The 26691-nt window shown below is 37.6% G+C and overlaps 1 protein-coding gene and 1 pseudogene across 3 annotated transcripts in view; one reads left to right on the top strand and one right to left on the bottom strand.

Annotated features, from left to right (window-relative positions):
• Positions 1-26691, bottom strand: part of KIF15 (kinesin family member 15) — a 41810-nt gene that overhangs the window by 14507 nt on the left and 612 nt on the right. The window contains exons 1-20 of one of the 3 annotated variants that reach the window (XM_044456327.1): positions 26481-26546; positions 24164-24194; positions 23531-23714; positions 22176-22252; positions 21800-21837; positions 21017-21114; positions 19500-19679; positions 18245-18454; positions 18035-18160; positions 16145-16267; positions 14258-14381; positions 12576-12667; positions 12074-12283; positions 11315-11492; positions 8504-8645; positions 7076-7217; positions 6306-6503; positions 5561-5668; positions 5223-5328; positions 3284-3449 (exon numbers count right to left, since the gene is read on the bottom strand). In XM_044456327.1, the coding sequence (XP_044312262.1) occupies positions 3284-3449; positions 5223-5328; positions 5561-5668; positions 6306-6503; positions 7076-7217; positions 8504-8645; positions 11315-11492; positions 12074-12283; positions 12576-12667; positions 14258-14381; positions 16145-16267; positions 18035-18160; positions 18245-18454; positions 19500-19679; positions 21017-21114; positions 21800-21837; positions 22176-22252; positions 23531-23714; positions 24164-24194; positions 26481-26499 (2552 nt within the window). In that variant the 5' untranslated portion in view covers positions 26500-26546. Of the gene's footprint in view, positions 1-3283; positions 3450-5222; positions 5329-5560; positions 5669-6305; positions 6504-7075; positions 7218-8503; positions 8646-11314; positions 11493-12073; positions 12284-12575; positions 12668-14257; positions 14382-16144; positions 16268-18034; positions 18161-18244; positions 18455-19499; positions 19680-21016; positions 21115-21799; positions 21838-22175; positions 22253-23530; positions 23715-24163; positions 24195-26480; positions 26547-26691 lie in introns of those variants that run through there. The other 2 variants (XM_044456334.1, XM_044456342.1) reach the window with 2 other exon arrangements.
• LOC123017711 lies at positions 23263-23345 on the top strand (annotated as a pseudogene).

The raw sequence follows: 26691 nt of genomic DNA on the forward strand, positions 1-26691 counted from the left end.
GAACCATTTCCATATTAATTTATAATTTTTTCCTTAATTGTAATTGACATGCTTTTTAATATTCTCTTACTCCATTATTTTTCCCATTCACCCTTTCCTATGTCCCTCCCTAAATCTATTTCCCATGAAACCTTGAGAAAATCATATTGGCACTCCATATCTAGTAAATTTCACTTGTTATCCCTCTCGTTTGCATAATGTCCTGCTTTTCCCTATATAAAACAATTTCTTCAAATTTGTTAAGATTTTGTCATGTATCGTTTTTCTTCAACCATTCTTTAGTCCATGGTTCTAGTTGCATATAATTAAACCACGTTAGTTTTTCTTTTCCTAGTAGCACCTTTATTTTTCCTTATTATCTATTTTCTCCAACCATTCTTTTAACCTAATAATTTGTTTTTCCTTTAATACATTTCTTAAACTACCCCTCAAAGTTTCTGGAAATCCTCCAATTTCTATAACTGGAATTATTGGTGAAATTGTCAGCATAACCTTTTCTCTATACTTATCCCAGATTTGAACCATATTTTTAAGAAAAGGGTTTTCTATCTTTCTTACAGTCCTCTAGCCATCCTGTTTAAAAGAGGGTTTAGAAGGGATCCTTCAATTAATTGTTCTATTTCTGCCTTTATTATCTTTTCAGGCTGTAATATAATGTCTGGTATATGTCTTATTAGATCTACTAATATAATTTAATATTTAGAATACCTAATCCTCCCATTTTTGTGACTTATACCATCTTTTCTTGCTTATCCTCACTTTATGTCCATTACAAAATGTATTAATCTTATTTTGCCAATCATCCAATTCTTTTCCTAATATCTTAATTAGCAACATCCAGAATAAAAAAAATTCTTGGGTAAGATTTTCATTTTACATATTGTCATTCTATCAAATCATGATAATCCTATTTTCCTGAATTAGAGCATTTTATCCTTTATTTCAGATTTCAATATATCAAAATTATTCTTTTTTAAACACTGGATATTTTTTGAAATGTTTCTGCCTAGGTATTCAATATTTTTACATATTTTAATTTGAAACTAATTCTTGCAGTTAAACAAGAACATTTATTTATTTATTTGGAGACTCCTGTGAGTCCCTTGGACAGCAAGGCGATCAAACCGGTCAGTCCTAGAGGAGATCAACCCTGACTGCTCTTTAGAAGGCCAGATACTGAAGATGAAACTCAAATACTTTGGCCACCTAATGAGAAGGAAGGACTCCCTGGAGAAGAGTCTAATGCTGGGAACAATAGATGGCAAAAGAAGAAGGGGACGGCAGAGAATGAGGTGGCTAGATGGAGTCACTGAAGCAGTCGGCGTGAGCTTAAGTGGACTCCGGGGGATGGTGGAGGACAGAAATGCCTGGAGGAATGTTGTCCATGGGGTCGCGATGGGTCGGACATGACTTCGCAACCAACAATTCATTCATTCATTCATTCATTCATTCATTCATTCATTCATTCACCATCTCATTACCAGCGTTTCGGGACGGTTTCAGATTTATCCCTGTTAACCTGTAACTAAATTATCTCTCCAGATTCTACTAAATGAGTTTTAATCTGATCCATAACTTTAGGTGGGTCTTTAATTGTTAACAATGTATCATCAACAAATAGATTAATCTTCATTTTATTCTTAAATCCACTACTTTTTATAGTATCATCATTTTTTATGTTGTTTGCTATTAGTTCTATAATTAGAAAAGCAAACAGTATCAGAGAAAGAGAGCATCCTTGTCTGCTAGCTCAACTGAAATGTATTTGCCTTTTTAGACCATCAATAACTATCACAGTTGTGAAATTTTCTGAATACAGTTGGTTTATTATACCTTTAAATCATGTTCCAAATCCTAATATCACTATCAACATCTTGATAGTGGACCAGTCCACACAATCAAAAGCTTTGCAGATATTTAATGCTATTATACCAGGTTTTCTTTTGCTTTGATAATGACTTTTATTACATCTAATACGCTTCTAGTCAGAGCCATCATCCTTTTTTCTAATATAACATCACCTCGATCTATCTTAATATATATATCACAAAGTTATTCAGTTGTTTTGCAAATATTGCTGTAAAAATTTTTGTATCTTGGTTTATTAATGATATTGGTCTATAAGTTCCAAAACTTGTCAAGTCTTTATTAGGTTTTAGAATCAAATCTCCTGAGGAATATTTCCAAGATGCCAGCATTTTCCCTCCCTCCAGTACACTATTAAAGATATTTCAATTTTGGTATCAATAACTTTCTAAAAGCCTTATAATACTGTGTTCCTAATCCATCTATTCTGGGAGCTTTCCTCACTTTTCTATTATTAATGACACCTTCAATCTCTTCTGTAACAGGCTTTAGGTCCCTATCTATCTGCTGCAATTTATTCCCATCATTTTTCCAATGTATTTTGCAATGTTCTGAGTTATTATTGTCCCATTCTAAGTGAGAAGATGCCCTAAAACACATCTAACACTTTTGAGGCTGTATACTATCACGGGAAATCAGTTGTGGCAGGCAAGGTATCTTTCAGACAAAATTAGGCCAGGCCTCTTGGGTCCTTCTACGTCTGAACTGACAAGGGAGCCCCTAAAGCACACTAGGAAACTGGCAGGATGAAACCACATGAGGACTAATGTGCATACACATGTGAAGGACCAGGCAGTAAATCATGGTAAGAGAAAGTACTTACCCATTCATGCAATTCAGAAGCATCAAAAAAGGAGAGAAGAGCATCAAAGTAGGGGGTAATAAGTCCTACAGCTACATGAAGCAATTATTACACACAAGGAAATCTATAATTGTAGGCTATACATAATAGGAGCCATTTCTGAGTTCTTCTGCATGACTGGCAAATTAACATATATCCCCCATCTGCATACCCCTGAAGCAACAGAAGCAGGAAAATGGCGGTGAAGAACTGCTATTTTAGCACTGGTGGAGGGACGGTCACTGTTGAGGGAGGCTGGAGGTGGCACTGGCAAGATCACCAAGGGTATTTTAGTTGCCTGGGAGAGGTTACACTCCTGGGTTCAGATGTCAAGCAAGCTACTGAGAATAGCTATCCTTAACAACGTTTCTACAAGCCATAGGTTCTCAGCATGGCTTGTTCAAGAAAAGTATTTCATGTTGCATATTTTTTGCTGGATTCATGTCACACAATAAGCCATGGTGACAGTAAGAATGCTCACAACGCTTACTATGTGTGAACCTAAGTCAGAGTTTGAAACTCTCTGAAACTCTCATGTGGAAGGTTAAGCTGCTTTTGTTCATGCTAATGACATACCTGACATTATCAAGTTGCAGTTGTACATTCATATGTCTGATAGAAAGTTCATTTATTTCTTTCTCTTGGCTTTTTCTGAAAGCATCATACTCCATTTTTCTAGCAGACAGTTCCTTATCTGCAGACTGCAGTACAATTCGCAAGTCGTGAACCTCACTCTTTAATACTATTTTTAAAAAGACACAAACAATGTTCTTTTAAAACTCTGCTGTAAACGTTGTTATTAGAGGTGAACTCTTTTGCTACAATGCTTTCCTTTAAAAATGAAAATCTGTGAAAGTTCCAAAAAATCCCTTTCCTTTCCTTCTGAAAGAGGGATACAGAAGAAAAGCAACATTAAATTATAGCTCTGTGTTCCATGGAACAGGCTAAGAGCACAGAAACACTTTAAATAAAGAATTCATCCTGCTTTTCCTGGACTACTTTTATTGACTTTGTTGGGCCTAAGCAATTTAAGCAGCTTCGACTTGCTCTATTAGAATAGTGAAGATAATATATACTTCAAGAAGCATTTGTTGATGTAAGAATGGTTTTATTATGATACTAGTTAAGTCCACTGTCATTCTGCAAGCACAAATAGATTCTCTACCTATTAGCATGTGCAGTAAGACTGTGTACAAGAAAACACATTTACCTCTGGGGGAATACCACAACAGGACCAACTTGTCTCCTCACTCCCTGCTGTGATCCATTTTTGGCTCATCATTTCTGAGATTGTGACAGCTTGCTTTTACATTCTTAGTTTTGGGAGTCACTGACACCCCATTCAAAGCACCCAAGCAGCACCTTGGAGGGGCTGTCAAATGGTTTTCAATTTCTTTTTAATATATCAGTTGGTTTTGTTATGACCCAGCCAGAAGCCCATCATGCCTGGGCAAACTCCTGTTTTGTAAGAGACCAGAAAAGGGGGTGAGATGCACTTTAGCATTTTGCTAAGTGCCCAGAATTTTGGGTAAAGGTACAAAATGTGCATCACCTGAGGAATTCTGGGGCAAAAAGAAAAAAGGATCTCACCATGATAGTCATGTAAATCTCACCAACTCCTTTTTGTAAACAAAAATTATCTGTGCCTTTGCTTACAGTTGTCAGCTTGCTTTCTGGCATCTCTCAAGAGAAAGCAAAGAGTAGAAAAAGCCTATCTGGACTTTCTTTGAGTACATATCCAGGACTAGTATGTGCTGTACATTCAAAGTACATCCCCCAGGCCCTACATTGCCTAAGTGGGTGTCCTAATTTCTGCAGTCAGTCACACAACTGCAGTTCTACACAGTTGTGCAACTATGATCACTATTTTAAACAAATTAACAAAATATTTTTGTGCACATTATGTGAAAAAATGTGTAACAACTGATTTGGGCACCTTGAAGGGGCTGTCAAAGTTGTCTGTGAAACCTGGCTGTCAAGCTAACTTTTTCAATCTCGGGAAAAAAAAGTGTGAAGGGAGGAAAAGCCATGGCTTGCCAAAAACAACTCACTATCATTGCAGGGGGCAACTAGCACAGTGACATTTGTTGTGAAGTGCTGTTTGGGCAGGTGTGGGACAGCTGATCCCAGCCCAGGAAATCTCAACAATGGTGGCAAAGGATTCACTCATTCCCTTCACCCAAGATGGGATCAGCTGCCTGGATTCAGATAACACATCAGCTCATCATGGGTGAACAATCCCTACAACAAGATGGGTGATTAATGTGGCTAGTTGCTCTTAAACAATGCTGGATTTATATGATGTGTCAGCATTGATTGTGGGTAACAACCCATGGTGAGCTGTTGTGTTGTATGAATCCAGTCATTTTTTCATTTTGATTTAGGGCAGAGGGTCATCTTGCTTCATTTTCTAGAGCGTTAGATGTGCTGCACATTGAGAAGGAGACAGGGCAGAGAGAAATAAACCAACATCGTCAGTTAAATCCACACCAAATTCTAAACTACAGAAACTTACTGTCAACTTTGATTTGTGTGTCCTGGTATTCCTTTTCAAGGGAGTCTATCTTTTCAAGAAGTCCTTGTTTTTCATTTTGCCAGCCACTTCTTTCTGAGGCAAAAAGCTTCAGTAGGGAGGGGAAAAAATTCATTTATGTCAGTAATGGATATAAAGACCCAAGATTGTGTAAGTTACAAAGGCAGACCACCTGGGTCTGTTCTGATTGCAAGCAACCATGTGCACATCAAGAAAACGTGTTCAAAGCTGAATTTTTGCATGAAGCTTAAGCAAACACGGAAGCATGCTAATTAGCTTTTTACTTTCTCTTACAGAAGTCCATTCAATAGCTCTCTCACCTCTTGCATTTGTGAAGAATGGTGCTCTAATTTATTAACCTGCTGCTGCAGCTTTATTGCCTTACTTTCTTCCGCATCTAGTTTAATCTGAAGAGCACTTAATTCTTCCTGCAAAAGGACAAATAGGAAAAGTGAAGTAACTTGTTAATTTATAGTTATGTTTCATTATCACCAAGCAGCTGCTAAATATGTTTTTTCCAACATCATTTATACCATCCAGCATACACTTGTTTGGGAAATATCTGATTTATGCAGCAATGCTCAATTCTCCTAACACATTAATACTATATGAACAGTTACACTAAGAGTAGCTACACTTTGACCCCCACACTCAAAAGCAGAAAATGTATGGACTACTTTCAAGATTTTAGTCAACCCTGATCCCCCCAGGAATTGTTACTAAGTAGATCATCAGCATTTTATTCAAATATTGTTGCACTCCAACTAATAAATTTTATTGATTTATTAAATTTTCATATTGCCTAAAAGCTGAAGTGCCCTGGTATAGTGGTTAAGAGTGCAGGACTGGAACTCAGGTGATCTGCCTCTTAATTCCCACTCAGCCACAGAGCCCACTGGGTGATCTTGGGCCAGTCACAGACTCATAGCCCAATCTACCTCACAGGGTTGCTGTGTGAGGATAAGATTGAGAGCAGCAGAATGGTGTACACCACTTTCAGTTTTTTTGAAACAGAAAAAAGGTGGGATATAAATCTAATAAATATATAACTCTCTGGAACTTTACCTGCACTGTTTGTAGCTCTTCTGCCACAGCCTCATATGCTTGTTCATTCATCTCAGGAGGCATTGGCTCATTGAAAATATCATCAATTATCTCTCTTGAACTCTGAGTATCAGTAGACTCCTGGTTCAACATTTCAGGGGTTAATCGTGGCACCAGTCGAGATCTTAGCTGATAAGCCCTTGTCGGAGTAGTTACGCTCTACAACAGGCACAAGATTTTAAAAAGAAGACATTAATGTATGTAGGAAATAGCTACATAACTAACATCAAGTTCATAAACTTTGATTCTAAGATAAGTCAAGGACCAGCTTCATGACCAGCTCTCCAGCCCCTTCCTGCAGCTAAAGTCTCTCTGGAAGGTCCTCCTGAACAGTGTGGAACAGGACATAGAAGGTTGCTAGAGAACAGTCCAAAATGTTCAATAAACTAGTGCAAGCCCTCTTAGTTCACATGATTCTTTATTTAGCCTTTTTACAGCATTCTGATTTTTGGATTCAAGCTATGTTTCTTAATTAAGAATAATTAAGAAATATTAAGTCTTTCCATAATCCTTTTCCTGGGATCCAAGTCATTATGTATAAGGTATGCAATATTCCAACAATAGGAACATATAATTAAAGGAAACCTAGCTTATCAATATTACAAATATGAATGTATATACATATAATCCCCAAATAAGAAACCTAGTACAATATTGAAGCATGTTTTATATCTGCAGCATCTAGATTAACTGCAGCATCTAGATTAACTATCAGCATCACAGCCTTATACCTTTAAAGTTTCTATGTGCAATTTATTAAGATGAGAGACTTCTTGGCGTTTATAAGCCTTAGTCGCTTCCAAAATTTTTTCAAGGTGTTGGTTCGTTGTCTGTACAGACTGAAGCTCTGACTCCAGCTCCATCTGTTTTTTTCTGTACACAGAAACAAACATACCACAATATCATTGATAATGTATAATACATTTCATAGAAAAACAGATGTCAGCATCAGCAAAACAGAATGAAACACTGGACATTCCTTCTGCTCAGATGAAGGGTGGTGCAGAAGATATGGCACAGATATCCTAAAACAAGCAACTCTCTCTTTCTATTGTTAGAGCTAGGGCCTATAGCTTCCATCAGGAAAGGTGGCATTTGATTTTTGAAACTGTGTGAGAATACCTAAATTAAATAAGATGTTATTTTCAAAACTCATCTGGTAAAAAATCAAACCACACTACACCATCTGTATCCAATAGGGCAAGAAAAAGAATATCATCCTCAAGGTTCTACTTGTTATCATGGGGGAACTGCTTAACAAACTCATCCCTAAAAATCAGTGCATGCCCCTGCCAGGATAAGTTAGGATATCTTCTTCTTTTGGAAAAGAAGGAAGCTTCATGTTAACTTCAGAATAAATTATTTCAGTAATCCAGTTGATTTAGGGGAGCTGGACTGTATTGTTCCTCTAAATAACCTAAGTTACACATGTTGCCCCAAGAGGCTATGGCAGAGGTGTTAATTTTATAACGCTTAAATGCAGAAAACCTTTCTGAATAGTAACCTAACAAATGTCAACCATTAGGGCATGAGTGCTAACAGCGTTTGAGATAGCTGTTCCCCTTACAGAGAGGGCCAATTGTCTATCTAATTTGTACATTTATTTATTTAAAAATTTTCTAGACTGCCCCATTACAGAAGTCTTGTGACGGTTTAACAATACAAAATGTATTTACACAATGTAAAAACACAGCATCCTAAAAAATCAACTAATAATAAAACCCCAATTAAAACAGTCAGGTCTTAAAACATTGGGAAAATAAGGTTTTGTCCTGGCACTGAAAAGAATAAAGTTACAGCGCCAGGCAAACCTCTCTGGGGAGCAATTCCACAATTTGGGCGCCATTACAGAGAAAGTACAAGACAAATTGTTAATTTTTAATTTGCCAATTCATTCTAATGAGTGCATTATTATTTGAACTAATTTCTAACCAAGTAATTAAAGGAAGATATTTCCTCTGAAATGATTAACTCAAGCTATTCTTTGACATTTAAACAAACATGTTCTTAAAGGCTTCTGAACCACCACTTTTGTGCTTTGAAGCAATACTGTTCAAAAAGGGTTATGGATTCAGAATGTCACCCTTTGGAAACAGCAATTTATATTTGTAGGTAAGATACTTTATTGAAGACTATTAGGACACATATATTCATTGTACTTTGTTAGCTCTTTGAATTCTTCATGTTCTTGTTTGGCACTTGCTAGTTCACTCTGTGTATGAAGCAGGCGTTCCTTCAGCTTTTCCATAGATGCTGCAGTATTACTATCTGTTGACAGGGCCATAGAACCCAGCTGCTGACCTGTTTGGGATTTTTGAAAGAAATGTTACAGTTTTCCTAGATGTAAGAAAGAAAGACATTTTACTGTTGTGACCACAGGTCATAACAAAATACAACTATACACACACTGAGTAAAAACAAACTATGAGTACAAGACTAGATCAGTTATAAATCTGATGATCAGATAAAATGGATAAAATACTAAAGTCAGTCTAAAGTGCTATTTGGTCAGATGTTTAACAGAATTAATAGATAAAAATGTTCTTTGTGATTTTAAAAGATAATATACCAAAAGTGGTCACCTGATAACATGTAACAAGTACATGAGGAAATACATCTCCCAGCAAAAGATGGATACATTGCTTTTCTGAACTCAAGAAATTATTAGTACTCTGATCCAACAAGCTCCCACTTACAGTTTTATCAAAAAACAAACCAAGACAAAGTAGAACAAAATGCATTAAATTCTCCACCTTTTCCTGACCACAGGAACAAAGGCAGGGTTCTAAATGGACTTTAAAAAATCTCTCAAGATACGCATTGTTTGAAAATATAGGCTGGTAAATGCCTTCCTTAATTGAGTACCAGTAAAAACTTCTAAGTACAGTGAAATACATTTATTTTTCTTCAGAAAGGGGTATCACAAACAGACTTATGAAAATCTGATTACGGAAGTATCTTGATTGGGATCCCACACAAAAAACTGGGTTCAAATTTTGTTTAAATCCTGATATTTTACTTTATTCAAAGGAGGAGGAAAGTACATAGGACACATATCTGCAAATAGCTAGATGGTCTTCCAACAAACTGTCAATTTTCTTAAAGTAGCTAAGCAACTTTCATTAATAATGTGAGACAGAAGCTATACCACTTGGGATTGTAGGTGGGGACTAATATAACTGAATGCTTCTATAACACAATTCTTTCCCTCAAAAACTAGATTGTGTATGTTGTGTAAAAAAGTAAGGTAAAGGTTTCCCCTTGACGTTACGTGCAGTCATGCCTGACTCTAGGGGTGGTGCTCATCTCCGTTTTCTAGCCGAGGGAGCCAGCGTTTGTCCGCAGACAGTCTCCGTGGTCATGTGGCCGGCACGACTAAACACCGAGGTGCACGGAACGCTGTTGCCTTCCCACCGAAGTGGTACCTTTTTAACTACTTGCATTTTCATGCTTTCGAACTGCAAGGTTGGCAGGAGCTGGGACGGAGCAATGGGAACTCACTCTGTTGTGCAGATTTGAACCGGTGACCTTCTGATCACCTAAGCCCAGCAGCACAGCGGTTTAAACCACTGCGCCACCTGCAGTCCCTGTATGTTGTGTAGTTAAAGAGTTTAAATGACTTTTACTATAGTTCGTAGAAACTGTCTTGTAAATTCTTTGAAATTAAGAACAAGATAGATTTTGAATAATGCTTATTCCTTTTTTATTTTTATAGGTAAAAGAAAAGTATGAAAAAAAAAGAAAAAGATACCAAGGGACCTTACAGAAAAATTACCTATAGTGCTAAGTGTGGAAAATTACACAGAAAGTCAATAATTATTACTTTTATTACGTATAACTAAAAATTGGACTTAACAATACTTGGTTATTACCAAAATGCTTTAACATGGGTATCACATGAATAATAATTTGACTTATATCCACAAACCCACTAGCAATTAATAATTGTTTCCCCCCCCAAATAAAACAGTATCATATAGTTAAATTCATAAAAGCAATTATATTAATTCAGTCATTGTATACATACTACTTAAAGTTACAATCTCGCTTGCTAAATAAAGGATATATAATAGGCTTTCCATTTAACATAAATTTCTTTAACCAGTCTTCTATATATAGCTGATTAGTAAATGTATCATCTAGCTCAACCTTATTTTTTCACTCAATTGTTATGTAAAATATGTATAAGCTTTCCCTTTCTTTCTTTCTTTCTTTTTTTGCTGGTCCTCTATTTATATAGCTGGTTAATTTTGCCATTACTTCCTATTCCACTAATTTATTTTCCCAATCTTTACTAGTTGGGCAGTCTTCTGCTTTCCATTTTGTTGCAATTATAACCCTTGCTGCTGTTATCATATATTTAAATGAGATTGCCATATTTCTTGGAAGAGTTTCAGGCACAATACTCAATGGCATATTCTTAGGGAAAATAATACTTATTCTTTAAAAGGATTTGTTTAGTCCTGGCAAGCAGTTGCAATGTCATTTCCTCCGCAAAAGGGAATACTTCACATGATGGAGTTAGGCAGACTGAAGATTTTATGTATCAAGCAGCATCTAGGCCATATCATGTCATAATGTATCAAATTGCTGTCTCTAGGCTTATATTCAGTGAATGCATAAAATGTCCTTCTGTTGGCAATTAAGTCCTATTAATTCTCCAAAAAGATGCCGAGGAAAGAAATCAGCCTGTCTTGAGTGTTCATTTGAAACAATCTGTCATGATGAGCACTGTCACCATACGGATTACTCACAATGTTTTATCAGAATATAGTTCAATGTTTTAGCTAAATTTAATACTCCAAAGGAACAAGCATAAAACCAGCAGACTGGAAACAAAATGTCAGTAAATTCAGTGGGCACTGCGCTTTAGAGGAAAAATAATCTCATGAGAAAAGCAATGTTATTTTAATAGAGCATAGCACTTTATGAGAATCAAATGTATGAAACAGCAGAAATGTGTGCCATACCTCTGTCATTACACTCTCTACGCGAGGTTTCTAAGAACATTTTTTCCAATTCTGCCATGGTCTGAGCATCCATTTCCTGGGCCCTTTTCACTGATTGTAAGGAACGAAGCTGCTTGTTCTCTTCCCGGAGAATATGGTTCTCCATGGCATATTTTGCAATCCGCGGATGATGCTCCACCTGTAAACAACATTGCCTTAATTCAGTCTATAAACAAATCTCCAGTAGTAAACAAAGTTGATGGATTTGTTTCTAAATTGGTAAACAAAGTTTTATTAAAATTGATTACTTTTATTAATTGTCAAAAGCTTGTTTGTATACACAGTGTTGATCTTGATTAACTTCAGTCCCATTGACTATTTCTTGCTTATACACCTTTGTTGGTCACTGTTGAAACAAAATCCTGGGCCTGACAGTTTTGTCTGATCCAGCAACAAGGCATTAAGCCAGGGGTGAAGAAACTATTTCATCCAGAAGGCAGAGCCCCTTTCAGAGAAGCTCTCAGGAGCTGCATTCTGGTGGTGAGAGGGGCTGAAGGCAAAAAAGATTGCATGAAAAAAACCAGCATACTTTACCTTAACACTCTTACTACCAGTAACTAAGTTTTAGGACAGGCATTTCAACCATGTAGAATGGAGGAAAATTGCATAAAGGTGAGAAACTGCACATTGGTGAATAGAAAGTGGTGTCGCCTTGTAGGGATAGGACTACAATCTTGGGTCAGAGTTTCTGCACCCCTACATTAAACAAAAGAAAATTACCTGTTCTCTGAGAATCTTTAGCTCCTCCTTCAAATCCCTGAAGAAGTCCTGTTGTTCCTCAGGCAAAAAGGTGTCACGAGCCTCTTTATGTAGCTTTTCTAGACGGGTAATGTGATCCTCTCTGAATTTAACTATCATTTTATTTGACTGAATAAACTTCTCCTTTTTTACTGAGAGATCTTCTAGTTGGGCAACTTTTTCTAACAGCATCTTAAAATAAAGGCAGCAGATTTAGGACAAAGCAATAGCACCAAGAATCATATAGATGAAAATTATCTTCATTTAGCTCTATCCTGGATACAATCAACACAAGCTGTCATTAAATGAAAGCATATTTTTAATACAGAATTTATACTCCCTACATATTTGTGTTTGAAACATACCTGTTCTAATTAAAGAGTACAGCTTTTAAAGCTTTATTTTTTGCTTCAAATAGGGATAAACATTATGCTAGTGGCAAAAGCTTGACCTTACTAGATGCAAATCTAAATCATACTCTTACCTTTCTTTCTTTTTCAGATTTTTCTAAGAACAGCATTGCTTCAAGGAAGCGGTTCATATAATCTGTATGTCCCACATCAGGTGAGGTGGTACCTTAAAAGGGGGTGTAAAATAAGATATATACATTAGGTAACATTTCCCTAGATTTATTCATCAGTATATTTAGGGAGGAAATCAGATGCATGTTTAACCAGAAAAGTTCTACAACTACCAGCATCCTTCCATCCAGTTATGTAGGCTGTAGCATGATGGCAGTGTTAAACAGAAAAAAGATCTAACCATGTACAGGATTGTACCATTAATATTGTTTTTTAAATGTTAAGAATGTTCCAGAAAATGTAATTTAAATTTAATTATGATTAAAATTCCAGCCAGAAGAAAGGTTTTAGATCTTTCATGTATTCCGTGCTTGTTTATATACAAAAGTTTGCAAGCACTTCTGCTAAGAATTATGTGAAACCCATTATAAACCTACAGATGCTGACTCAAGATGTCAATCTTAGTAGTATCACTGGGTTTAGAAATGCCTACTTTTACACAGAACTGGCTATTAAGACTGCAAACTTATGCCCACTGAGCAAAATGGACTGAATTCAAATGGAGTTGGATACAAAACTGTAAGGCCACCCAGAACCCTCCAAACTCAAATTACAGGCCCAAAAGGTGCCCCTCCTGCCCTCCTATCCAATGGAGGGCAGGAGGGGCACATAGATGAAGATTGCTTCCCCACTCCCCTGCCCTCAAAAACAACCTATTTCAGTTATCTAAATATTTTCCTCCTTCTTGTGAGATGAGAGTGAGGCACCACCTGGATTCAGTGGACAACAGTAGTGCCTTATGCACTCCTCCTCCTCATGAAGGCTATCCTTCATTTTCAGAGCCTTGACCAACACAGAAAAATTCATGCTGGCTGAGAAGAAGTGGGTGGATGGGGTCTGAAGAGGGAGTACCTGCTGCAACTTTGGAGGGCTTTTCCAAGGTCACAGCAGGGACTTTGCCTTTTCCTATGCTGGCCACAAATGATCCACCAGCCATAAGATGGTGTTCCCAGTTGCATTCTCACTAGGTTTCCACCTCCCCATCCCACAGTTAGTGGGCTTTCCATGGCTACTGAGCATGTGCAGTCTTAAATAGACTTTTGGGGTTCCACCCACCCCACCGGCCACTCCAAATGCGCTATTTTGTATTTCGGTAAACCTTTGGTTTCTCCGATGCCTGCTGATAACTTCCTCAATAGTATGTAGTATTTTAGGCTACAACAATTATTAATATTATTACTTTGCATTCATATCCAACTTTTTTTCCTCTTGTGAGAAAACCAAGGTGACTTACATAGCCCCATTTTATCCACACAATAACAATCCTGTGAGATAGGTTATGCCGAAAGAGAGTGACTAGCCCAAAGATACCCACTGAGCTTCATGGTTGAACAAGGACTAAACTGGGATTTCCCAGGGCCCCAGTCCAAAACTCTAACCACCACACTGTCTCTTTAGTGATATGGGACTGGTATTCAGAGAATGAGTATTCTTTTATACTATTCTATTTGTGTAAAGATTTTTTTCTACACAAAAATATTTATTAAGAATATTTTGAGATTTTCAAGCAAATAAAAACATTCAAGCAGATCACCTTAAAAGTAAACTAGCTTTTGGAAACACCCAGATAGAAGATAGATTTTACCTGTAGGAAGAGAAGCAGTACACAAACATTGCCCTGAAGCAAACAAAGCAAGCTGTTCTTTCAGTTTTTTCACTTCAGATTGCAACTGTCTTACATTCCCTTGGGTATCTTCATTTATTACAGCCTTGAGTAGAAATGGAAAGATACAACTTACAACAGATGATCAAATAAAGCAAATTCTACTGTAGGTCAAATCAGTATTCATGACTCTCACTTTTAGACATTGCATTTAAAATGATAATTCTGAGAAATATGCCTATACTGTACTAGCAATATACTATGAATATTTACAAAATCTAATGAAAATTTTAGCATTCTCCCACTGATCCTTCTTTTTTTGTGGAAAAGTCAAGTTTCAAACTCATGATTTCAAGCAAAAACTGAAAAACAAAATGGAATATGGGGTTGGGAGGTAGATAAGATTTGCTCTGAACACTGTCTCTGCTCATGATTAATATCAACTTTCCTCAGCCCCTTAGCTTTTAAGTCTTGTGCCCTTTGCCATTCCAATGCTTCCTTCCCATGTTTTGTATCTTAGAAAAAGAAGTGACAGTATGCAATTGTTTCAAGTTATATATGTATATATTTGGTTTGTAGAATCCAAATTTGTTAAGACAAAATGCACAGAGCTGTTCCTCTCAATTTTGTTTCTTCTAATTCACAATAACTTGACATATAAGTTTGGTCCAGAGACTTATTTTAGGCTGAGAAACTTGACTTGGCCATGGACAAGTAGAGCAGTTGTAATAGGCCTGAGCCCCAAAAAGCCAGGCCTGGGTTTCTAGCTCTTTAAAATGTGTGCTTTGCTTGGCATTGAAGTCTAGTTGCTTACAATAGTACAACAGAGCTTTAGTTAGCATTCCCTTGACAGTCCTCTTTTATGAAACTATGGAGTTTTCCTTTCCAATATTAAGATTGGACCATGCACACTGCACATCTGCAGCCTTGAATATTCTTTATCAGGTATTACTTCTGCAGGCAAGAGGTAGTAATGAGCCTAAGCGCTGATGTTAGGCCGAGATGGAACCTTGGCCTTCTAGACAGGAATATCCTGTGCAAATAGTGGTATCGAAACTATTCTAGTAATCCTATCTTTTAATTGTACTGAATGCTGTATGCATGCATTACAATACCATAGCTTTGTAATCTATAAAAGCTAGCCACTTTGTGCTCTAGTTCAGACTACTTTCAAGGGGGATTCTGCTGTTTCTATTTGAACTCAGATGACTGGAATCCTGCCTTGCAGAAGTCCCTGCTGCACTGAGTAAGGCGTTGCTGCTAGATGTTATGGAAGTGTAGCTAGCATTTGGATATTACTGCAATAATAAATAATCTCCTTCTTAGTAAACCTGAAATTGGTATATCACTTTCTAGAAATCTAAAAAAACCCCTACTGCCCATGGCTAGGGCAACACAGTAGTTCAGATGGTTTCCCTCAGGTTAACACACGTTTACAATTGACAATACTAATTCTGAAGCTCAACATCCTAAATAAGATATTAGACTTTGGTTTAATATAAATTATATATATCTAATCAGTTGCAGAGTTTAAAATACAGTGCAACAAATAGCAGATGTTACAATAGTTCAAATGCATCAGGAGTGCGTTCAGCACTGCACAAACACTATTAAGTATTTGTGACTAGGAAAATTAGTTTCGTCTTTTGGCTTACAGAGATTAATAACTAAGGTGCAAGGAACAGCCAGAAGCTAATATTAATACAGCTTGTGTAGGCAAGGTAACAGAAAAATCACACACTTTCCTCAAACTAGCTAATAACTGCAGGCAAAAAAATCTAATAATGCAAAGCATGCTTACAAAACCACTTATTTGTGAGCAGAAAAAAGGTGACTGAATTATCAAAATCTGTCTCAGTGGTATGATACCTTGTTTTTGATCAATTTTGCCCTCTGAGCAAAGTTAAGAGTGGACAAAGTTTCACCGAAACATCTGGATCCTGGATGAACATTTGCTATGATACAGGTTTTGGCATTACCTCCAAGTGAATCCTGTTTAAAGACATAAAAATAACTTTACACACATTTTTTTTTTCAGTCTGTCAACCATAATCTGCAGGCTTTGCTTTTAGGGGAAAGAGAACACAATAAATCCATTTTAGAAGAGTGTGTTGTTAACATACTTGATATGGCGCTCTGAATGGAAGAGCATATCTTGAATCACAAATTTCAAAAGCATGGCAGTAGTGCTAATACCATGTATCTGAAAGTAGCTAACTTCAGAGAACTGTTTTGTTCTTAGTGATTGACAGTTCTTAATAGCAGATTCCTTGGTGTTTTACCACTTAAGACATAGGTTAGGTGATTTTAAACACAATACTAAGCAGGGATATAGCTCTGTGTCTGTACTATAACATGAAGTAGTAAGAAGATCCCATGCCTTTACAAAACTGAGAAATCACTTGCTTACTAACTATGTGAAATACCAAAGGACAGAAAATATGGTAGGTATTATCTGGGGAAATAATCTGCATACTCTAGAATTATCAATTTATGTCATTTTTATAAACATTAATCCAGTAATCTAATACCCACTTATCCAGGAGTTGGTCCTACTGAGCTCAGTGAGCTGCAGCCAGACTGATTCTTACTTGGAGGTGGGCCACTAAAATCAATGATACATAATTTAATCATGACTAACTTCAGGTATGTTGTTTCAGTGAGTTTATTCCAACTACAGTTAAATCTGGATCTTATTCAACAGGTCTTTCTTCTGAATATAGAATTTCTCTGTAAATTTGGTATCAAGCTTACAGAGAGAAGATAGGTTTTTAACAAACTGATGCTTCAGCACTAGGTTAAAACTGCTATGTTGAGTGAATATTTCAGTGGAGTAATTACTATTACACATTGGTAATTGTTATTAAAAGAGTTACAACATTATGCCCTTTCTAAGCACATTTATAAATTCAGTTTACAAATTCTTCGGACACGTAAAACAAAACTCTTTGTAAAAGAATCTAGTAACCTTAGAATTCTGATTACAGTAGTCCCCCAAAATTCACGGGAGTTGTGTTCCTAGAGCACCCACAAATCGTGAAAAACCGCGAATTTTGAATGTGATACAGGTTCATTGCCAGAAGTCTTAGAATAGGGGTCCTCAAACTTTTTGAAGAGGGGGCCAGTTGAAAAGTGCCGGCGATGGGCACAGGCCGCCAAGGCGGTGTGGGCAGGGGGCACAGGCCAGGCAGCGGGGGTGTGCGCAGTGAGGCATGGGTGGGGGTGCACAGAGATTGTTTTCTCTGGCAGAGAAAACAATCTCCCTGTGAGCAAGCCGCCACACAGCGAGGAATATTCTGCGAAAGACTGAGGTCGCAAACGCTGAACTGTGACTTCACAGGGGTATACTGTACTACATTTTTTCTAGATAGACTTTTTTGGAGGCAGGGGTTCAAATGTGAACCAAACATGTTCTATACTGTTCCAGAGCTTTTAATGTATAGGGGACTTACCACAAGCAAGAATGTAGTCCTATGGACTCTAGATAGCATCTGAGAGACCAGGGGTTTCCCCATAACTACCACCCCTGCTCAACTGCTCTGGAAGGCTTTGCAGTGGCTTTCTCTCCTGAGGTCAGTGTTATAACCTTTGGAAAATAATTGGTGTGCTCAGAGTGGGGAAATGAGCAAGAAGGGGAGAGACTATGGATGTGTAAGCCTCTCAGCTCTGGTCCCAGTCCCCAGCAGCCTGATTCAAGGCGACAAACTCAAAGATTGGTCTTTTCAAAGTCACTGACTAAAAATTAATTGTATATATTACCCGTAGCAGAAAAGTCAGTCTGGAATCCCTGTAGCAGATGTGCCTCTGTTTTCCATTGCCCACATCAACAAGTGCAGTGATCACTTGGCCCAGGCAACTTAATGAACGGTTTATGTTTCCTGCCTCCTAAAAATAAAAGAATAAAAATGAATGAACAGACTGTATATTTGCTTTTTAACAGAACAGAAATTGCAGGATCTCACCACTGACCTTTAACCTAACGCCTTCAGTATGAGTATCTTTTTGTCTCTCTGATCCAGCCAAATCCACCAAATTGAGTTGAGAGGACCGAATGTTCATAACCTCATTGTTCTTCTCCATTGATTCTACTGTGATAGTGAAGACAGCATGCGACCTTGAGGACTCTCTGTTCATTGAGGTAGATGCTACACGACGATTTCTCCAGCCCATCGTTAAAACCTAGTTAGGAGAAAAACTTCGAGTTAGACATGCAATATATTTTACAATACACTCAAAAACTATCTTAAACTCAGAACTGCAATTATAATGCTAATCTTAGTTATTCTAAATGCTACCACTAATCAGATTAGCAAGTGTTCTTTTATTCATAGAAGTAGACACAGTATTTAATTATGCATGCTCTACACCTCTGTGTCAGAAATTATATAAAAACATGGCATTCCAAACTTTCCTTTGTCCTATTTTTAAGGAGTTCTCATACATGTTTAGATTCGTTGTTTACTTCCAACTAGGTAGCATGAAAATCTTACACTAATTTGATGTTACTATGTCAAAAAATATACACACACGAGCTAAGATCCAAAAAGGCCAGTTTACGCATACAAAATACTTTCATGTGCACCAATTTTCCCTTCCAGAGACAATCTCTCATGCCTGCTGAAAGTGCCCTGACACTTGAGAAGGCAACCATATGTGCAGCTGGAAGAAGGGAATCTAAAAAGCCCCACATACCCAACATAATGCTTTGGGGTCTTGTTCGCTAAAAATTAGTTAGGAAGCTGCTGGATTTCAGCAATCAGGTGCTCATATCTGAACACAATGAAAGGGGACTAAAGGAGAGAAGGTATAAATAAAGGTCCCTGAGCATAAAGTATGCACACTAGAAAGCCAGTGTGGTATAGCGGTTACAAGGTTAGACTGGGGCTCGGGAGATCTCGGTTCCAGTCCCTGCTTGGCCATGTAGGTCACTAGATGACTTTGGCCAGTAACAGACTCTCATCCTAACCTACCTCACCTTCTTGTTGTGAAGATAGAATGGAGAGAAAAGAGAAATTATGTAAGCCACCTTAGGTAGGCTATAAATAGTAGGCTATAAATATAATACATAATTTAAAAGTGCACAAGGTATTTCCAGTGGCCAAGCTTTTCAAATCATAACATTGTTACTTACTTATTTATTTATTAAGACATTTTTATGCCTACCCATTCGCCTGAATTATAGCACAGGAGAACATATACCTCTACCTATCAAAACAGAGCATACTTGGTAAGCTTCAGCAGCTGAGGTCAGCACTTGCTCCACAGCACCAACAACGAATACGCCTTTTGTGATGTGCTCCCTGAGGAAGAGGCCAGCTGAAGCTGAATCCAGTAAATCAAATATTTGTTCATTGTAGATTTCAATAAACGAACACTTACAGAGAAAACTTTTTCCAGTACCAGCCTATAAGAAACATTAACATTGTGTTACAGAGAAACTGATGTTTTAGCTTTATCTACTATTACAAAGTTATTACATCCTTTATGAACACATGAGTTTATTGATCTTTTATACTTAAGTTACCCAGGTTAATGCTGTATTCACTTTATATTTTTAAAGTTGCTGTTACCTTTCTGTTCCTGTGCTTCTCTTACTCCTGTTTACAACAAGCAATCCATTTTTGCTATATATAAAATCTCTTCTGGCTACTTTAAGCAACAAATACAAAGGATAGCTCTTCTGTCTGTTACAGAACTATACAGGCTATGCACACAGCTGTTTCCTTTCAATGGCAATATTTGCAGCTGCTGCATCTGGCCCTGCCAGGTTTACAGCATCAGAGTCTCCATCATTGCTAGAGCACGTATTGAAGTTGGTCAGGCGAAGTGACCTATGCATAAATATTTGTTCTTGATGAATAATCAATAACAATAAATATGATATACCTGGTTCTAAGTAGGAATGAAATAGTGAAGTAGACTGTCCCATTTTGCCAGAACAATACCTGTTGTATCAATTTTAGGATGCATCTTATTTAGCAACTTTGTGGCTACTGGATGCCACAACATCTCTTTGAGAAGGTGTCTCTTATTTCACAATTGCTAGCATTGCAGTGCACCTGATACTTCTTCGAAACATATGTTTTGTCCTGTACTAACTTCTTCTGGGAAAAGGTAATTAGAGATAAATTTTATGCAAGAATAGTCTTTAAAATATTCTGATGTATATGCTCTTTTAAATTATCTTTCTACTTCTTGAAAATTAATGAACAGTCAGCATGAATGGATTTCTTGCACTATTTTGACAGCTAAATTTCACTGATATAATACCGGAAAGATAAATGGTCACCTCCTATTTCATAAGGGATTAATGACCTGTTCAAATATTTGAAAGGGTGGCTCATAGACATTTTCAAATAGCTACTTATTTGAATATTCACTTCTGCAGGAGCTGATGAAATAATTACTGAAATATTTTCATGTATACTTTTCAAATACACTCTTTTTTCCCCTCTGTCTTTTTTCATTTTATAGTTTGGGAGATTAAAAAACAAGTCAAGAAATCATCTACAGTGCAACATTATTCATCACAGGTGAGTGGCATGCTATACAGTTACTTGCTACCATAAAATAGTAGATTCTAAAATAATAGATTTTATCATAATTCCAAACAATCAGTTAAGACCTTCTCAAATAATGAATGGCATCTAAGAACTAGCAGGATATTTTCATTAATGAGCCAACCCAGCTAATTTATAATTAAGAACTACCTCTATGACCTTCATTGTAAAAATTTTTTACCTTTTCTTTTTCACGTTCAATTAGAAAAAACAGGTATTCGAAACTTCGTGGAATTACTCCTCTCAAATTATGAGTAAAGTTATCTGAATCAGGAGGTCCTAAAAGATAATTGTTGGGAGCATACAAACAAGTCAGCTTACTTTATTAACAGAATGCAGTGTTTCTGGAATAGTACGGAGGCTTTCTCAATAGGTAAAGGAAATAATTAAAAGAAATAGATCCCTCTGCAAGCTCCTGATGTCTGTTCCTTCCAGGGTTAATTATTTCCAATCAATGCAGTGGCAGCCTTGGACTTCCACTCCCTTTGGTTAAGGGGACCACACCTTATCTTCAATCATAGATAAGAGAGTGTACTCCGAGCCTCCTTTTACTCTCCTAAAGAAGCATCCATAGGTAATAATTTTGATGGGCAAGGGAGGGGCAATACGTACATGAATGAGGCCTGAGCAATTACATTATGAGGCCACATTCCTGCAATGGGATGGCACTTTTGGATGTGGCCCAGTTTCTGCAGGCAGGGCAATAACATCCTTGCCTACAATCAGTTTTATCTGAAACAGGTTTTCCACTATGGTCTAGGTGGTTAGACCATGTAGTATGACAGAATTTATTAATTCATTTTATTAGAATAGTCCAAAGACTTGGAAAAACTGGACAAATACAAACATCGCACTGCAAGTTGGCTAAAATAAGACAAGTACAATCAGAGAGTGTGAAATTCCAAATCTGGGTAGCTTCCAAACAAATCTAAGAAATAATAAATATTAAATGCAAGATACTTACCCATCATAGTAAAAGTTTTCCCTGAACCAGTCTGTCCACTACAAAACAAATAAACAAGACCCCCACCACAAAATTATTACTCAGTCATTGGAACTTATATTTTTTCTAGGGATAATTCCATATGATCTAGTCTTGATGGTATAACACATGAATCTACACATGCAGGAGACCTTAATTTCCTTCCCTGATATCGCCAGCTGAGGTGGAAAACCCTTTCACCTTGCAGCCCTAGAGACCTGCACCAGTTAGGGTAGACAATGATAGGCTCAATGAACAAACAGACTGACCTAATAAAAGGCAGCTTCCCATGAGTCCATTACCATTCAAACCAGATATGTTTAAATGTATAAGAAATAAAGGAAGGTTGAAAGCTTACTAGGCAAAGATGGTTCCATTGTAGCCATTCATACATGATTCCACTATATTTTTTGCCACGCTTGAGAACACTGATTCCTGGGCATAAAAGATCAAAATGATTTGTTAAAATTTTATACTGAAGGAAGGATCTTTACTTCTTACATTCAAATAATTATTACCCTCTGGCCTTTGGTCATTAAACAATATACATATTGTGACATTAAGGAATGCTTCCAGTACTTCCACAGACATGAAATAACTGTTATTATGCATGAAATAATGAAATCAATGAGATTTGCTTCCAAGTAATAGTTTGGAGCCATTATGAGAATGTGCCTAAAGAATAACTTCTATTTTATAATATAAGTTATAATAACCTTAATGTCATAAATCACAATATAGTCCAGACCAGTCCACTAAACTTGCATTTCAGTTTTGCTTTAATCTTCTTTTATTTCCTTCTGCCTTTCATTTTTAAAGCTGCAAATGGGGCTTATTTTTTATCATGTTATCCTTATCTGTTTATAATGCCTAGCTATTTTAAAAACTTGAAATATTACGCATTTTGTAAATAAAAATACTGTTCTAAAGTTAAAGCTATACCATTGGCTCAGCAGTCTCTATTAATATATTCTGTTAGTTATATTAAACAATTGCTAGAGGACTAGTAAGCATTGCGTGGTGCATCCAGGTTATTAAACTAATGTTTCACTCCTTAAGAAGGAGGTATCTTCTCTGCCCCTGAAGGAGATTGCTTTAGACGTGTCCTGGAGCCATCTACACTAAATAGCAGCAACATTTCAGTTGGAATCCAACTTTCCTCAGAAAAATAGGACAAATGGCAGTCCCAAGCATCGCTAGATGATGCAGCCTCTTTTTAAGAATCTTTTTTTTAATGGTGTCTTTCAGGACTAAGGCAAGGTTAGTTACAATTAGCATCCAAAAAATGGCTGCTTTACAGCTCCTTTTTAATCTTGGTAGACCTCTCAACAAGTTTTTACATACATTGTGACATGGTGTGGTGGTGAGTTCACAAAGTTGTACTACTTTGTGAGGCTGAGACATCATACACAGATTGAATAGTTGTTTTTCTAATCATAACAGCCATCGCTTCTCGGCCTTTTGGCTAAGATCAAGTGTAGTATAATCCTAACAGCCAATTAAAAAAAAATCAAATTTCCCATCAATTTCCTCTCTTCCTATCTGACTCAAAGAGGCAGCATGGTAATGTTTTATAGAGATATACAGGGACAGCTCCTTACAATTCCAGTTGAAGATTTCCAAGAAAATGTGAGCAATCTCCTAATATAAATAAAGAAAATGGGGTTAAGGCCCAACACCAAGATTTTCATATTTGCAAGTCTGACAAATTACCTGGGTTGTGTCCATATCTGCCACATCATCAAAGGTGAAAATCTTAGGTTCCGGCTTTGAATGAAGACGGATTGTATTTGATGAAAGAACGGATAAACACAAGCCATGATCCCCATCAGCAAGCACAGTTCCTTCTGAAGGAGGACGCACTCTTACATAAACTTTAATAGCATCACCTTCAGTACTAAAAACAAACAACATCTACATGAGTATACAAGAGTCTGCTAACAGAACACACATCACATTTGTAAACTTTTGTTTTTAAAGCTACTATGATTTAGTATCCAGTCACAACAAGATATATTTCTCTTCTACATGTTATTATCTTGATGTCCTTTCAACATAGCTGCAAAGCAATATGCTAAACAGATATGCCAGTTGTCTAAAACTGTTATAGCCAAGCAGTAACTTCTACCATAGCAGGGCATAATTATCCGGCCTTGTTCTGAAAGCTAACAGGCAGTCACACTCAATCCAGCTTAGTTGCTTTTGAAAATAAATTTTCTTTGCTTGATTTGTATACTGTCTTTGTACCAAGAAAAATGACACTCAAGGCAAACAGAATCAGGCTGTAAATCTCTGATCCATCAACCAAATCCATAATATTTATATACGTGAACTAATAGATCTTACCTAGAGGATACCACCACATCACGTGACTCACCTGAAAAAAAACAAAAATTGCAGGTAATAGGGGCAAAAATATTTGTTCCCTTTTAAAGCTGAGCCAGTCAGCTGCTGGACACAGGGATTTTTTGACCTGGCAAAGTCTGGTACCCATACACAGAAAATACTGGAAAATAAAACCATGAGGTATTTTTTATTTATTTTAATATTTATATACCGCTCCATTCTTGTATGCTCTGGGCAGTTTACAAGATGTATGATGTGCAGCCATGTCTAGTATAGTCTGTCCTTGAGGCTGGAATCCTAGAGATACTTCTGAATAGGTATGCCTAGGACCGCATTGTTTAGGGATTACTAAAAGAACATACTACTTCAATAGGGTGGACATGTAGTCTTTTGCAGAAAAACAATAGGCATGCAGCACATAATAACTAATGGATTTATTAAGGCATAAATTTTGATGGCCTAAAAACTAATTCATTGGATATTGTAACAACATGCAACAGATTTCAAAAAATCTTGAGGGTTTAATTTGGGAGTGGGCAAGAAAAGAAGCAAGAGTGTTCAGAAACAGCAACAATGATCAACTGAGCTTTTTTCTTCAGCTATAACTGCTCTCATAGGGCTTCCCATTGCCTCAGACTGGGTGCATACAACACAATAAGCCATAGTGGCTTATAAACTGGGGTGACTTATCATTTTGTCACTCTGCTGGGCTCAATCAATACAATGAGCCATGCTTGACTTATAAACCACCATAACTTATCTAGTGCAACAAGCCTGAGAACCAAGTCCTTTCATCCACAATGAATTTACAGAAGAAGCGATTAAGAATATGATAACTTTTGTCTGTATGTTGTGCATGGTGAGATAGGGGGCATTTAAGGACTATAAATGGCAAAGTGATGAACTATACCCAGTTATGGTTGTAAACAAAATAACACAGTAATAGTGCTATTGCTGTTATTATTCCGGAGAGAATTCTACAGGCTTTAAGAAGTCAATTTGTTTTCAGGTATTAAAACCCTCCTGCTACTACTCAGCCACAAATCTGTTTACTACAGAGGGAGAGGCAAGTCCAGAACATCCTACAGCTCCCACAATCCCTGATCATTGCTTTGCTAGATGTGCCTAAACAGTGTTATAGTCCAAACCATCTGGAAGGTGTTCCTACCCATACCTCTATGAAGAATAGCAGAACCCATAAACATAACACTGAACAAAGAGAGATCACATTTTTCTTTAATGTTCTCCTATGTTGTGCATAGAGAACAAGATCAAAGGAAGAAGCATAATAGAACAGTAGAGTTGGAAGAGGCCAAGAAGGACATCAGGTCCAATCCCCTCCTAGTGCGGGGCACCGAGTGACACTATCTCACTTGAATGACTGTCTAGTTTCATCTTGAATGCTTCTAGTGTGGGATGGCCCACAACCTCTCAGGAAACTGGTTCCACTATAGTATCACTCTGACAGTTAGGAAATTTTATCTAATATCTAGCCTGAATCTGTTTTGTTGCAACTTGAATTCATTGGTCTATATCCTACACTCTAGGACAAGCAAGAGATCTTGTCCTTCCTCTGGGTGACAGCCTGTCAGAGTGCTAACACATCCCTCAAAGTCTTCTCTTCTTGAGGTTGAACATGCCCATTTCTCTGTCTCTCCTCATAGAGCTTTGTTTCCAGACCTTCCATCATCTTTGTTGTCTTCTGGCCCCTTTCCAATTTTTCTGCATCTTTCTTAAACTTTGGTGTCCAAAACTGGACAGTGTTCTAGATGAGGTTTGACTATCGCTGAGAATAGGGGAACAGGTACTTCTCGTGTTTTGGAAGTGATCCAAATAGCAATATAGCATTTGCTCTTTTAGCGGCTGCATCGTATTGTTGACTCTGCAGGGAGCACCGGGCTATGCTCATTTCTTTCTCACAGGGGCTTTAAAAAAGAAGTACGGCAGAATTCAGACATGCGATTTATCTACTCCTTTAACAATCCGCACAGCCATTTTTCTGTGCGTGTGGATACAATCCAAGTTCCAACGGGTTCCGCAGAACTTAACCCCGGTATGTCTGTTTACAGCCTAGCCTTCACTACGTTTACCTGGGCAGTTGCACTACCTTCGCTGCTTTTAAAATGCACGACAAGAACCAGGACCTGGTTTTAAAATGCAAGGCAAGACAAGACAGGGCTACCATTCAAGCCTCCAACTGCCGCCTCAAGACAAAATTCTGGGGGAGTTGGGCCGGGCGGCAGGTCTCCGGAGGTGCTGCGTGGCTTTCCACCTACAAGACCGCCGCCCGCCCCCTCCCCGCCTCTGCTTCTCCTACCCTTCGTCCCCGGAGGCATCCTTTATCCCGCCCCGCGTCCTCCTCTTCCTTTTCTTCCCAGCCTGCTCGCTGACTCCGTCTCCCTCAGTAACTGCAGCCTCTGCACAAAATGGCGCACTCTTTGAATTTGGCGCTAAGGAAATATTCGCCGTCGCCGCGGCAGCGAAGCTAGCGTGGGAGCGGCCATGGAAGGGGCGGGGCAGCCGGCCCC

The sequence above is a fragment of the Varanus komodoensis genome, unplaced genomic scaffold, assembly GCF_004798865.1.
Source record: "Varanus komodoensis strain SLA01 unplaced genomic scaffold, ASM479886v1 scaffold10, whole genome shotgun sequence".
Taxonomy (NCBI): domain Eukaryota; kingdom Metazoa; phylum Chordata; class Lepidosauria; order Squamata; family Varanidae; genus Varanus; species Varanus komodoensis.